Below are 15,489 nucleotides of genomic sequence, written 5' to 3'. Positions count from 1 at the left end.
AGCTCCATAACTGGGTGTAAAGAGACCCACTGGTTAGGAACTGAATACAGACTAAATTCAGTCTATAAAGCAAAGTATAGGTTTATTAGGCAGGTAATTAATCTAGGGATGTGGTGATTACTTGCCATCAATTTGGGATGTCTTTCCAAGATGTACACTGACATATAAGCGAAATATTCCAGGCCTGTGTTTATGCAGAAGATCAGTTTTAGATGAGCATAACAACTCCTTTCTGGCCCTAACGTTAGTGATTATTTTTTTAAGCACTATGGGAATGAGTCATTTACACCAAGATCCACTAAGAGGGACCTTTTAGGAATTTTGAGTATCAAAAAATTTTGACACTCCAAAACAGTGATTAGGGAATTTGGAATGAATTAGATCCATTAGATTAATTATCATGTTATAATAGAATTCATATACACTGTGAGTGTGTGGGAAGCAGGAGAATATCAGGTCTAAGAGGACTCTTGGGGTGATCCCAGTCAAGCTGTGCACATACAGGATGTTTCTGAGGTTATGGTAGACTTCAAGCAAATACAGGTATCCTGGCTTCCCTCTTAAGGTACACCCTGAATATCCTTGAAGACATTGGCGGTGGAGAGAAGGTTAATGATGAAATCATTGTCAGCTGGGTCAATGAAACACTGACTGCAGCTGGGAAGGATTCAACCATCTCCAGTTTCAAGGTATGTTTTTTTGTTAGAAGTCTCTGCTTAGGGATCTCTTATTCAGTGTGTTTGTTATATACATTGCCTGTATATAGACATATATACATGCACACACTACGTTATGATATAACTAACTACATAGTTTGATTATTTTTCATTCCCTTTTAAAGGCATGTTCAGATACACAGATTTCATTCAAGGGGCTTTACTATGAAAAGGTAACAGAAACATGAGATGAATATAACAGAAAACACATTGAATGCCAGTATGACATAGAAAATTCAAGTATAGAGCCAGGAATGATGACTGGAATTAAGCAAGAACTGCTGTCCTGTTGACTATTAAACAACAGCAATTACAAATGATGGTATTAAAAAGAATAGCAATACGTTTATAACCTGGTAGTACCATTCAGGGGTATGTTGCCCTATTTTGAAAAGTACCATATAAACAGACAGACCAATTCCAGAGAGCTTCCAATTTTGCTAGTCCGTTCACAACACCTCCCAAGCTGGAGAACACTCAGTGAATGCAAATCAGCAGTTTGCACCAGGTGAGGACAGATCCATCAGACTTCATGTAATGAGCTCAGGAGTCACCGATCTGGTCCCCCTCACACCTTTCATCAGTAGATGTGTCTCAGTGTCATCTCCCCACAGGAAGCAAGTTCACTAGCCCAGCACCCCATCTATTGCTTTAATGATGTCTCATCCATTGGGGGAAAAAAAAAAAAAATCAGTGAAAGGGTTCTTAGTCTGCCTTAGATGAAAAATTATCCTAAACAGCCCTTTGTGAAGATCTAAATGGTATTTGACTGAGCTGTCCATTACTCTTGAGCCTAGACTCTGGCTTTGTGGGAGATCTGTCACCCTGTTCTTGCATCTAATTGTATTTTTCATCTATGCAGGATAGCAAAATCAGCACCAGCATGCCAGTCCTGGATCTCATTGATGCCATTCAACCAGGATCAATCAAATATGACCTCTTGAAAACAGAGGACTTGAATGCTGAGGAGAAACTAAATAATGCTAAGTACGTTCGTGCCAAGTGACACTTAACACAAGTTACCTGCTCAGGCTTGTCTGACTCTGTCTTTGAAAACTGCTCTGCTATCATTCTTATCTGGCACAACCTCCACTGAGAAATACCTCCAGAGTTAGAAGCATGAAGTCTAGGAGCTAGGCAGTAAAAAAGACTACCAATGGAAATGAAGTGTGTAATGTTATAATTCCTGCTTTATAATTCCCTTGAAGGGATCAAAATCACTTAGCTTCACAAGCTCCTATTTTCTCTTATTGAATTTAAAATTCTTTCAGAGATCAGGGAACAATGCCAACAATGGTGAGCCATGGAAACCAGTGATTAGAGGTCATGATATCTCTTTAGTCACATACAGGTGGAACAAGGGCATATTTAAGAGAGAAGGGGGAGCACAGGATTCATGCCTGCAAAACTGGTTTTATGGACATGGATATTAATTGTTTTTTCCTGAGTGCAAACCATTTCCTAGCAGAGAGCCAATCCTGGGGGCATCTCCCTTTCCTTTCAGAGTTATACACATCACCTCCCAGTCTGATCATCACTTTAGCTTCTCCTTCGCTATGTGACAACTGAAAAAGAGAATAGGGTGACTCTAAGGCAATCAGAGATGCCATCATTTTTCCCACTGTTCTTTTTCCTTTCCATTTCCTACCATCTGTTCTCTTTCTTTCCTTGCAATCCTACATGTGCTTCTCTCCTTACTTAATTTCTTCATCCCTCTGCTGATGCTTTCCTCTTTTCCCCTCACTTTCTTCCTTCTCCACCCCCACCCCCCATGTTTCTCTGCATTTTTGGGAGAATTTCACAAATGTATGTGCTCTGCAGTGGGAAGAACCTGAGATTTTCTAGCTTTTTTCATTAAAAAAATAGAAGAGACATACCCACTGGAGAACATCCAGTAGCCATGCAACAGTGCACTCTGAGCAGAGAGATGGAAAGGTCAGCTTGCAAATTCTGGGTTGTGACTCAAGTAGAAGTCTCTGAATGTTGATTTCCAACAACACTGATCTCCACCAACATCAGCCTCCTGCTTTCCAATCTTGTGAATTTGTTTATGTGCAAAGACTGAGTTGCAGTGATTGAGGGAGAACAAGACCAGAATGTCTGGTTGTGAGGATAATCTTTCAGGGGGTGGGAGACTAAATGTTTCATATCAGAGTTTGACCTGCAATCTTCCAAGCTGCAGGTAATCAGTGCTCTAACTATCATGGAATACTGTCTACCTTTACTAGAAATGTAGTTCTCTATGAACCTGTCTCATACATTCTTATAGAAAAGTTTAATTTTGATGAATCAGTAAGAAAGTTCCAAGCTCACTCTGGTACTGATCATGTAAAAAACTGCTTAACAGAGGGAAAATCAATGCTACTGCACTAATTTATTTCTTCTTTTTTTTTTTTTTTTTTTTTTTTCATCCCTGCAATGCAGATATGCCATCTCTATGGCAAGAAAGATTGGAGCAAGAGTCTATGCCCTTCCAGAAGACCTGGTTGAAGTAAAACCCAAAATGGTTATGACAGTGTTTGCTTGCCTTATGGGAAAAGGCATGAAGAAGGTTTAAAGCACAAAAGACTTGTACTGATGCTTGGTATTCATCCCTTTGATTCCCTCAAACTGGATGCTCTTCTCTGTATAACGGAAATATGCAGGGTGCTTGTGATTTTAAGGCATGAATGTTACACAGTTCCAGATCATACAAAAGTTGTGTATCCACATGTATCCAGGAAATGTTTTTTTTTTGAACAGTAATATGTGCTTGATTTCTTTGCCTTATTTTCCACTTTGCTAGATATAACCATTTCACATTCCTGAATAAGTTTTCAATAGCGAGGCCTATACATATCCTTTTATTAATGGATACCAGAATTTTCTGTCAGAGGTCACCTGGAGATCTTTGTCTTGTGAAAAAGAGACAGCTTTTAGGATTATGAAATGTTATATACTGCTTCTGCCTGAAAATGTTTTCATGCTTTTGGTAGCATTTCTGCCGTACTTTCCTTCAGTTTGCACCTGGGATAACAAGAGGGGTTTCCCCAAGCCAATGCAAGTATTAGTGACTATATTTTTGGAACAGTAGGATCCTCTTAGGAAATTCTTGTGGAAAGAAAAGTGTTTGGGGTTTGCAATGTGTTGCTGATATGTGAAGTGAGCAGTACTTTTCCCTGCAAGTTATGCCTCTGCTGTCAGTGGCATTACTCACACAGTACATTACTACTCACTGAAAAGAACATACCATAACCTGGTCCTCCAAGAACACCCAAACTCTGGAACCGTTGCAAGAAATGCTCTCCAAAGGATAATTCATTTTTATGTCATAATACACTTAAAACATAAGCAGATTGCAAAGCATGATAGAAATGAAAACCATGTTAAAGAAACTAAGGGGATATACTCAGCAGCAATATGATAAGAAGTGAACCAAAGGGATGCAGAATGACATATTTATGTAGTGAATAAAAATTAAACTCTGTTTACTTCACAGACTTGCACTTGAAGGGCTATGGCCCTGATTCAGGAGAGCATTTAAATCTGTGCTTACATATGAAACACATACTAAAATGCTCCCCTGAACCCAGCCTGGGATCCTCAATGGAGCTAAATCAGCACAGCTTTGCGGCTAACAAGGTGCAGTCAATTTGCCTCAGTTGAGGTCCTAGCCCTGTCTACGGATAGTCAGTGGGATATATTTGCACTGAATCTCTTCCTTGGCATGAGTCATTTACTGTTCTGGCCTTTATGTGGATTTTACTATGGTGAAATGCAGAAGGAGGGAATCTTGCCTTAATGCAATCCCGTTGACACAGTCTCAGTTCCCTCCCTCTCCCCTTCCCTTCCCTCCAGCCCTTTCAGAATTGCCTTAATAAAGAACTAGTATTCAATGACATGAGAAGTCTCTCCAAATAAAATGTTCTATGAAGCCAAATGTGTAGTCTTTGCTTTTAGTAATACATGTGTAATGGGGAAGTGTGTATCCTATAGTTGAAACAGGGAGAGATTTAAAAAAAGCAACAGTGGGCTCGCTAAGGATGTGTCTTCCACATTGTTATTGAAACCACAGAGAACAGGAAGAATCATTTCCTAGGTCATTTCTGAACATGCCGCTCTGAGACACTGCCGAAGACAGGACACTGTGTTGGCTGGACCTGCAGCCTGACCCAGTATGATTTACTCCATTCAGCACAATACCCATCATCCTCTTCCTTTGCTCATATACCCATAAACTTTGGTTCTTTAGGCATTCTGCAGTGCAAACATGCTACTTGGTTTCTGTACTAATGGTCAGATCCTGTTCCTGATCAGATCTGGCTGCCCTGTTCCTCTCATGAACCTATGTATTTAATACAAGGTGGGAAAGGTACAGTGTCCTAAGACCTACTCCATCTGGTCACAATATTTCCCAGTGCTGGCAGAGGAGGAGAACATCTTGAGTGTTAGATGATGGAGACGTCACCCCAGCTTAGTGTCCAGCAAAGAGGAGTTACCAGAGCACAACACCTATGCTGCTCCTCTTTTCAGGTGTAGGACCCGCTGTTGCCATACAAGACGGGTGGCACTGAAAAGCTGTCTGCCCCTCTCTTATGTTGTTTGACTTGGGAGTCCTGCAGAGGTAAACCAGAGAGGAAACTGCAGGCAGGAACTGTGACCACAGCATTTCTGTCAGGTGGGATGACCATGTATTTTGTGTGAGTTGCATGCATGCGTGTATGTTTGCAAACTGCAGGGGCCATTTTCAGCTGGATAGACAGTATAGATCTGAAGAGGCCAGGTGATCCCGCCTGAAGACTGCCCTGCTCCAGGTTCTGTGTCTCAGGGAGATGCCCTCACCCCAGACACAGGGGTGGATGTGAGGGATGAAGTAGATGACAGATGGGAGATGGTGAGAGGGGGGCTTTTCCCTTGGTCCCCAATGAATGCAGGCACTTGCTCTCCCCAGGGAGAAGAATGGATTTCCAGGCATTTCCCATTCACCAGCCCTTAGCAACTCAGTTTTTTGCACGGAGTTAGGATTTTTAGAGGAGCCTGCCCAGAGAGGAAGGGAGAGGAGGCTTTCACACATTATGCATTGCCTGGGGACCCTGGAGATCGAAACCTGCCTCTGGCTCAGGCTCTGGAGAGCGGCCAGGTGATGTACACTATTATTTGAAGCACGTTTTACGAAGGGGGCTGCTTTTCCTCCTCCTCCTCAGCATCCCAGCACTGAAGCCAGGCACCCTGCCATACAGCCCTCCCCGTTGCTAGTCCCCTGCCCCCAGGCTGCGTTTTGGGACACTATCACTGAGCCCCAACCTGCAGCTCTGCACCAGCGGTGAGCCCTGGCACCAGTGCAGCAGGGAGAGCTAACCAGGAGATGGCAGTCACTCTATCTGGAGTTTTAGAGACTGGCATGCATGAACTCCGAAAATGCTTTCCTCTGGGAAATAGAGAAAAACCGGGATATTTAACCCTAGGCAAAAGGCTAGCACCTGCCAGTGTGCAAAAGGGAGTAAGTGCTGTTGGCAGGGGTACTATAGTAAATGCCTTACTAGATCTTCATCCCTATCTCTATAATCTCCCTTGAAAAATAAAGCTGTCATGGACCCGATGGTGCGGGAATAGCTGCATTCTGGTACAAGAGTAAAAACATTTTCACTTTTCAATGCACCTCTGTTTAACTGGGTATTCTTGTTTATTTGGTAGACTTGAGGTTTTGCTTTCATGAACTGGTAATTGGAGCCGGTAATAAAGCTCCCAGCAGATGCTGAAGGGGTTAAACTCATGACAAACATCACAAAAAAACAGGATCTGGAATTTTTTGCTGTTGCTTTTCTCCAACTTTTTCCATCATTCTTAGAGGAAGCAGCTGTCTTTGGGATTCACTCCCAAATCAAGCTGGCTTTGTAGGCACTTCCATTATTGATTTTCATTGCACAATTAATCATAATTTTCAAAGCTTCAAAAAGGCTTAGACATTCACATGAATAAAAATAAAGCATCAGCAGTTAGACTAACTAGGAGAAAAATCCTTGAGGGCAATCAATCCGCATGCTTCAGGGTACAGTCTGATCACCAGATGGACTCAGAAAGAAATATCCCCCCATAGTGTAGTAATGCATAATTAGGTGCATGATGAGGTTTTTACACCTTCTTGTAAATCATCTATCCTGGCTAGAAATCATCTATTCTGGCCTTAGAAAGGGTATAGCAAGTAGTACGGCTGGCTGCTGTGCTCTTGTGCAGATAAAGTCATGTTTCTACTTTCTTCAGAGATGGAATTGAACCAAAACCCCAAGCTGACATCACACCTCCTTCCAAGTGCAGCTTAATACTGCTGTGCGCCTGATTACAGACTTCAGGCCTTGGTGTCATTGCTGCCTAACTGAGCAGCAGCTTCAATCTGGCTCCCACTTGGAAAACAGGACCCTATCTCTGGCAGATGGCTGCAAAAAGCACATGAGCAGCACCAGTCCTACAGCAAGTGCTCAGCTACCGCTGCTTTCAGCTTGATGGAGAAATGGATCCCGGTGCCTCTGATCTTGCAAACCCATGTGTTGATTTGCTACCGTGACCCTCCAGATCTCCAACTTCTGCCATTTCTGGCAGCCTCCCCCACCATCTGGAGAACAGACTTGTCAAGAATTTGGGAGTGTTTTCCTCCAGGCTGCTCAGCCACTTTAAGTTCAGTACTTTTCAGGCAAGCAGATAAGGCAAGCAGCAGAGAGTAGCACCACTGAATGCCTGAGCCTCATTGCCTGCTGTGTCATGAGCAACATCAGAGTTAAAATTTATCCACAAACCTAAGAAGCTGTTCATTAAGCAAGTCAGTAAATAGAGGAGCTCTGTGTACTGGTAAGGTGATATCTGCGGACTTTTTATAGCTTAGTGTGGTGAAACTCTGAATTAGGACCAATGCCACTTGATAATGTTCTCATTTTGTTCATATTTTTTACGTGAATCAGTGCTCAGAGGCAGTTCTCTTCTGCCACCAGGAAAACTGTCGTTCCACTGATGGTTCCTTTGCTGCGCTGAAAGTAACACACAGCTCTGAGTCTTAGTTCTCATTACGCAAAATTACTGTATTTTTCAACCACTGGTTTTTGTTTCATTGCACCTTATTTACTTTTCATGTCCTGATCACTTTATAAAGGCAACAGTGTCTTACAGAAAAACTAATTTTCTTCCAGGGTGAAAGTTACTATTGCTATTACAGATCCATGATAAATTGTCCAAAGCCAAGAAAGACCAGAATTCACACAGGTCATGTGCTCACAGGTAATGATATGTCTGAAAAGAGCGGAAAGCTACATAACCAATCATGCATAGAAGTACTGAACTCCTTCAGGGCAGGCACTCATTAAGTGTATGAGTTAAGGATCTAAAGGAATACAGCAATGAATATCTGTAAACACACAAAGCATGGAGGGGAACCCCACACATTCACTCAGGAAATCTCCTAGCAGGTGACTGACATGCACGGTGCTGCTGTGATTCACACAGGGAGAGAAGCAATGTCCCATTGCCAGGCACCTCCGGCAGCCTATGAAGTTGTCCTGGCTCTTTACTGCAGTTAAGCAAACTGGACACCTCAGAGCACGTGTCAGTTTGTCACTGAGGTGGGGAGATGTCTTCTGACCAGCCCCTCAGTAAGGTAGCATGCCCTCCCTCGATTTTGCAGCCTTGAAGCAGAACACCCTGCACATCTGAGAGGTGGTCAATAAGCCTTAGGTGCACCAACCTCTTCATGCCTTCTCCTTAAGACCTGTGGCTGCTTGGGTGCTAGTGAAAGAGTCCCATGGTTAAATAACATGCCAGTGAAAGGCTCAATCAGCCACATCAATGAAAAGTAATAGAGATCTCTGAGGAGGGATGCAGGTCGTCACCACCAGCCCTACCTCCACTGCTTGCTGCACTGTTACATTTCATGTTAGGGAAATGTGGCCATAGTGCCCCATTGTGCTTCAGTCACAATCTTTCTCAGACCAACATGGGGTGATGATGCCCATGTGGTGATCAGACCTTGCAGAACAGTGAAATGCCTCTAGAAACTTCACAAATTCACTGTTCGAGCCAAATGCTAGGAATATAGGGTTTGCTAATTTCAGAGGTTGTGAAATGTGCTAATGAGACCTGCACTGTCAGAAACCTCCTTGGCTTGCCAAGCTTTACAACACGTGGGAACAACCTACTAATACAGGTTCAGCCTCTGCTGACCTGGTGGCATCCATTCAGGAGCACCCAGAGGCTTTGAGCTTAGTAGAGGAGCAAATTCTCATAAGGTCATTTCACATCGCACTTCTTGTACAGGCTCTGGGCAGGGGAATACCCAGCACCGTGACAGAAATCCCTCTCTAGCCCGCAGTGATCTCCTAAAGGTTTGGAAATGACACCCCAAACAGGAATCAGAGGGGTTTCAGAGCATGGTTCTTAGATGCAGATTGCAGGAGCTCTCAGCACAGTTGCCTTCAGCTGCCAGAGCAGTCGCACCATGCTGGGCTGGAGCAGCCACACAACGGTGTCACTGCTTTGCTGGGGGGCTGCAACTGCAACACTGGGAGTGCACTGTAGGAAAGCTCATCTCTTCCCTTTCCCATCCCTCAATGGACAGAAAAGTTGGATGCATCCATTTGGATACATTTGTACAGGAGCTGTTCTGCTGAGACAGTGATGAGTCTCTGCAATGTGTATCTGCTTGTGCAGACTGATGGTCAGCATGAGCTGAGAGTGAGATGTGCCTCTCTGAGATGGGGACCACACCAGCTGAGAGGGGTCAATGGAAGGGGGCAGGAGCTTTGCTCCATGGAACTTCTCTTCACCAGCCTCCTCAAACAGCTCCTGGCATCCTCCAAACAGGCCCCAGAATCCTCCAAAAGCCCAAAGGAAGGGCCCACTCTTCTAACCTCTGACAGATGCCATGCAAGCAATGTGAGCAAGTGCAAGCAGTGCAGAGAAGAGCAGCAAATACTGTTGATGCACTCAGAGACAGGCAGAACACATCACTACTCCAGGGTTAATTGCCTTCCTGATATGTACACACATACCCATGTACACAGAGAGGGGGACAGGTGTGCACCCATTCTCTTGCACCTTAGCCTAAGCGTGCTCTCTGTAGGTGGTGCCTGGAGCACCTTTCTCAAGCGCTTAAGAGCTCTGCCTGTAGTGCTCCTGTGGCTCCCTTTGATATCCTTTGTTTAACAAATTTAAACTTGCTTTGCAAGTGCTCCTTGTTAAGACACTGGCAAATAAATCAGTATCTACCGGGAATAAGAAAACATGAGTCACTTGGACAACATGTTGTTTGGGTGGGAGTTGATTATAGACCTTCAGGAAACAGAGCTCATGAGGAAAGTGTTTAACCAGTACAGACACTTCTTCAACTCCCCAAAACAACACATACACTACAGCATCTTTCTCTCTGCTGACCCTGGAAAGCTAAACAGCAAGGATAGTAGAATAAAAAATGAATAAAATAGGCTGGCATAACCGAGTACTCAAAACCACAAACTGAACATGTATTTTCATTCAGCCTCTGCTCATACTTATCAATCACGACTGAAACATACTGTCTGTACAGCACTCATCTGGGGATGAGAGGTCTGTTTCTTCCTAGGTTTACCCATCATTTTTCTAGCACAGGTAGCATTTGATTTTTATATTTGGGAATGACATGAGGGACAAATGCCAGAACCACAGAAATTTAGACATAGTCCAGATTTTCCCCTCCTGGTGGTTTCATGGGCTGCAAAATTGTTTCCAGAATGAAATGACAGAGGTTGGTGACATTGGCCATGTATGTAAATGATCGCAGTGTCCTACAGAGATTAATTGGTTCATGAATAAAGATGAGGAGCTGAGGTGTGCAGGGAGAAATCATTTATCAATTATATGCCTTGGAAAACTGAAAGATGATGCGGCCTTAATGGCTGAATGGGTTTGAAAGGGAGACTTGTAAATTGAGTTCTAATTCTGTTCTGCTGCATTCATAATAAAGAGCTGTTAAACTAATTGCATCCTTGTGTGGTTCATGAGCAATGGCACTCAGCTGCATCGCACGGGAGGCAACAGAGATCAGAGTTTAGTTAGATTTTAGTTGTCCTTTGCCTCATGTAGGAAGGATGCTAAGCGGTTACCTTTGGCCTCATCAACAGTGATAACACACACAAAAAAGGGCAAGAGCCTGTAAGTATTTTTCAGGAGATTAATTTTGCATTTGAATCTGAATTTAAAGAACCAAGAAGGACAGCACAGACTCACTTGGCTTTTGTGTCCTGCTTCAGTCACATGGATCCATTGGTGTGATTACCCGTCCCTGGAGAGGCTCATTGTTGATTAACTGGCAAAAAGAGGATTCTGGAGGATCAAAACAATAGTAGAATATGCTAATCTCAAACAGGGAAAAGGATCTGAGGGGTTCGGCTGCTGATAACAGCTGACCTCTGCTCCTCCTGCCCCTTCTGTGTGCTTGTTAACAGGTTTACTGTTACAAACAGACAGTACCAACCTAGCATGGGCTCTGGTACGTGCTGAAATACAGACTCAGATCTGAGAATCTCGATGCAGGATGAGGCTTGTTATTTAAAATCTTGCTGCTGGATACCGTGCAAGCCGCAGGATCAAAGAGGATAGCCATACTTAAATCCTGTTTGAGTTTAAAGGAAATCTCGTGACACTTGGTTGCTGAAAGCCAAGGGTACCACTGATGGGAGTCACTGGAGATTACTCAGTGGCACTGCTGCAACTGCTTGAGACCATCTGGCTGCAGCAGTTCAAGCACTTCCTCCTTTGACTTGTTTTATCTGACCACTTTCTGGAGCTGGCTCTCCTTCACCAGCAAGACCAGCTGCAGGAGCCCAGCATGATGCTGGTGCAGACTCCAGAAAGTATGAGTGCTCTCATACCAGTGTATGCTGGTACAGAGGGTGATTGAGCGATGATAGATACCCTGACTTAGCTGGGACAGGGATGCCTGGCCTCTTCTGCTGCCACCTTTTTGGGCACTGACATTTTAAAACTACCACACAAAGATGTGTCAAAGCTTGGTCTGGGTGAGGTACAACACCTATGCAGCATCCAGAGGCCATTGGTGTTACTACATGTGAATGTGGAGAGGTTCAGCCAAAAGAGTGGAAATATCTCTTTAGAATTGCCTTCAAAGTGTGATTATACTTAAAGAAGCAATATAGAAATGGCACCAGGAGGCTTTATATACTACCAGTCCTAATTCCCACACATGTAATTTTCAACAAAGAAATCAAGAGACTACTTTGTTAATTATCTGCTCTGAAAACTAGGACCTGATCATCCTTTTTAAATAAAAGCCTGTGAATGTCTCAAAGCTACTCTAAAAGTTAACAGAAACCAACACAGATCAAACTGTCCCCCATTACTGCAAGGCTTCTGGCCACATGTGCTATGCTAACACCTGCAGGCACCAGTTGAGCATAGCCCATGGTCCACCTACCCAGTGTAGAAGGAATGACTAATCCAGGTGCAGCAAAACCTTTGAACTCAGCCAGAATTTTTGACCAACCAGCTCCTCATCAGGGAATGCTGATTCATCAGAAGCAAAAAGCGTTGCTAGAAAGGATCAGCTTTGATTAATTTCTCAATTAGAGAAAAATATATTTGTTCAAGAAAGGAAGCTTTCAAACGGCTGAAATCTACCCTTGGAACAGTTCCTAAATTCAACTTTATTTCCTCCAGGTCTTAAAAAAAAGAGCATAGAAATGTGAGTTAATTTTCAATAAAATTATGAAAAAGCCTTGACATTGAGTAAAAATCAAACAATGGTTGAAATTAGCAAAATTAAATGTTTGATTAACTCAACTGTTTTTATAGTTGCCCTTCACAGTATTTTTTAAGACTGCATTTTTCTTCCCATCTTATCTGGGAAATACTTTCCAGATTCAGAAATCCTTGAAGGTTAATAAACAATTTCCTGTTGTAGGTAGAGCAAGTATATCTTAATTTATGACTTTTTTAGCTCAGAACACCATATATTGCTTCTGATCTGAAGTGTCCAAGCTGAGGGAGGGAGATATACAGAATCCATGGGATACACTGAAACAAATGTAGCCTCCTACCTCCAAGTGAGTCACCCCAGGTCTGGTGGCCATGAACAGGACCAGGCGTTTTATTACCCTCTCAGATGTCCATGGGACGTCACACATGAGTTGCTCCTGAAAAGCACCCACTTCTCTGCAGTGCCTACGCAAGTGGCACGAGATGGCTCACTCAGCTATAGCAGTCTGCAGTGGGAAGGGCTAACGTTAGAGGAGATGATTCTCTCTTCCTAAGCAGATGAGATGAGCGGATAGGGGGAATGTCAACCTAAGTCAGAGGACAAATGATAAACCCTAACAGCTGGGTGGAAGCAGGGAAGTTAATGCTTAAGTTTGATGTCTAAATACATTCCCATCCCTTTCTGTTATGTCAGTATTTTTTTTTTCTGATGTTCTGTCTGGGTACAGCTAGAGCCCTCCTCAGCAGCTCACAAGGCTTTGAGGGTAATCAATGTATAGCTGGTATAAATTACATAGTATAAATAGATTATATCAGGAAAGGAAATCTGACCTGCTCAGAGACTGAACTGTCACAGAAATTGTCTTTGTGTGTGACATGTGCCTCAGCACAAATATCTTTGCAATGGGAACCTCCACACTTTCAAAAATCAGCCCACTTTATGGAGGTGCTTACTGACCAGGACCATCATTTTAGGCACCCAGATTCAAACAGTTTGGCTGCTGCTGGTGGGCTGGTGGCGCTGGGATGGAGTTAGGGGCTGCAGTGGGTGTGGTGCTGTCATTTAGTCACCCAAGGTTGGTGACCGAAGACAGTGAGGAGGATGTTGTCTGCATTGTTTGAATACTAAAGGAAGGAAAAAAAAAGCAGAAAGACAATTGATCCAAATAAGCAATGTCCAGCACACACTTGAGAGTCAATGGGTTTGTGTCCTACCTTGGGTCATGAGACCTCTGAGGCTTTCAGACAAGCAAGAGGCATGGGGATATACATTTTTGCCTCCTGGTCTGCCACATCTTCCATTTTATTTTTGTTTATTTTTTGATCTTTCATCCTACATTTACTTTTCTATTTATTGTGTTTTAACCTGTGCAGTGCCTTAACCACCACAAGACTCTGATTTGTCCTTTCCTCAGAATTTCCTCTAGTGCTTTTAGTTTCCTCAAACACCCATTTTTTTCTTTTTTTTGGTGTGAAATATTTCCAGTGCATACCAGAAACCAAAAAGCTAGTAGGAAGGCAGCAGCTTTCAAACAGTGTGTGAACTATCTCTTTGCAACAAGATGGAGAATCCAAAGAAAAAGCAACCAACATACAAAAATGTCTGACACCTACCACTTGCCCAAAATGTTCTTCTAAGATAGATAGCAGAAAGTGTTCCCTTTCCCCACTTTAAGACATAGTGAAATATGTTCCTTTTCTTTCCTTTGTTACCAGCAACCCCACTCCACTGGCTTTTCCATCTCCTCTGTTACACCTATCTCAGCAGATCAAATTTTTCTTTAAATTCCTATCTGTACATCAGACATTTCCAGGTGAAAGTGTACCTGAATGACCAGGTTTTGTCTCCTGTATTTTATGCTCTGTTGGCAGCTTCCTTTTGCCTACATGAGGGAAGAGCATCTGAACTGCTGGTTTAAAAATCAATCCCTGTGGCAGAGCGCTGTCCACTCCCCTTGCTGGGAATGGCCTCTGTACCTTACCAGAACTCCTTATTTGTTTGAACAACATCTAGAAAAGATAAAATAGGAACTACAAAATCTAGGTAAGGTGTCAGGGGTTTAACTTCCCGTGAGCCTTTTTTTTTCTTTCCCTTTGGTGTTCGGTTTGTACTCAACTTCAGTTTAGGGATTTTCAGTGTTGGTATATTTTCACAAAGATATTAACCCCAGGGTACTCACTGGGGAGTGTGATTCACCTCTGCTGACTTCAACCATCTAAAACTTACCTGTCTGGCTTCTTAGGGCTGGTCTGCCCTCCTAAATGAAAATGAGCCAGGACTGAATTTGAGCTCCAAAGCCCTGATTGCCTGCCCAACTGGAGCACTGGCTCTGATCTGGACCACTCCAGATCTGTTTTAGAGGAGGTTGGTGGGTGCAATCTAGTCCATGTTACATAACCTTAGCTCCAGGGCTTGCTCCCAGGCATTTTTCACCCAGTTTTACAGCTATAACCCTAAGCTACACCTACAGCATCAAATAATTTAGTTCCCACATTCACACCCAGGTCTTGGCTCCCTGGTGTCCCCATTTCATGTATGATGATTCACTCCTTGGTCCTCTTCTGGAATTAATTCCCTCTGGAAGAAAACTATGTTGTGTTTCTGGCGACCACTCACCTGAAAAACCTTTTATTTCAGACAGCAGGTTTGGTTCCTTCATTCTGCACCTATATGACATGCTCAGCCATGAGCTAATATTAGGGTGGCTCTGATGCTGGAGATGTAAATGAGCAGTTCTCCTCTGCTTAAGGCTGCCATTGGGGTGTTCTCTAACCAGTGTCAAGACTGCAACTGTTATGTTGATGCACGGAAGAAGAGGATTTGGACCATGACAATAAGCTGTGTCCTAGCCCAGTTAGATTTACTGTTCAAGCACAGAATGTAGATGGAGATCATCTATTCTGGATGTGTCAAATTCATTCAGCTTTTTGACATGTCCTTTCTGGACAACTGTGTATAGAAATATGGGAGGCAAATCTTGGGGCATGCAAAAATTAATAACAATGAGATTAAGAGTCATTGGTACTTTTTGTTGAAAAGCTAACCCAGTATGACATATGG

General features: G+C 43.2%; 1 protein-coding gene across 3 annotated transcripts in view; it reads left to right on the top strand.

Moving 5' to 3' along the window:
• Nucleotides 1-4,635, top strand: part of LCP1 (lymphocyte cytosolic protein 1) — a 35,440-nt gene extending 30,805 nt beyond the window's left edge. For all 3 annotated transcript variants that reach the window (XM_074815668.1, XM_074815666.1, XM_074815667.1), the window contains exons 14-16: nt 566-689; nt 1,579-1,703; nt 3,141-4,635. In XM_074815668.1, coding sequence (XP_074671769.1) covers nt 566-689; nt 1,579-1,703; nt 3,141-3,273 — 382 coding nt within the window. In that variant the 3' untranslated portion in view covers nt 3,274-4,635. The remainder of the gene's footprint in view (nt 1-565; nt 690-1,578; nt 1,704-3,140) is intronic.
• The last annotated feature ends 10,854 nt before the right edge of the window (nt 4,636-15,489 follow it).

This window comes from Strix aluco, chromosome 2 (genome assembly GCF_031877795.1).
Source record: "Strix aluco isolate bStrAlu1 chromosome 2, bStrAlu1.hap1, whole genome shotgun sequence".
In the NCBI taxonomy this organism is placed as follows: Eukaryota; Metazoa; Chordata; class Aves; order Strigiformes; family Strigidae; genus Strix; species Strix aluco.
This window is presented reverse-complemented; position numbering and strand designations above follow the sequence as displayed.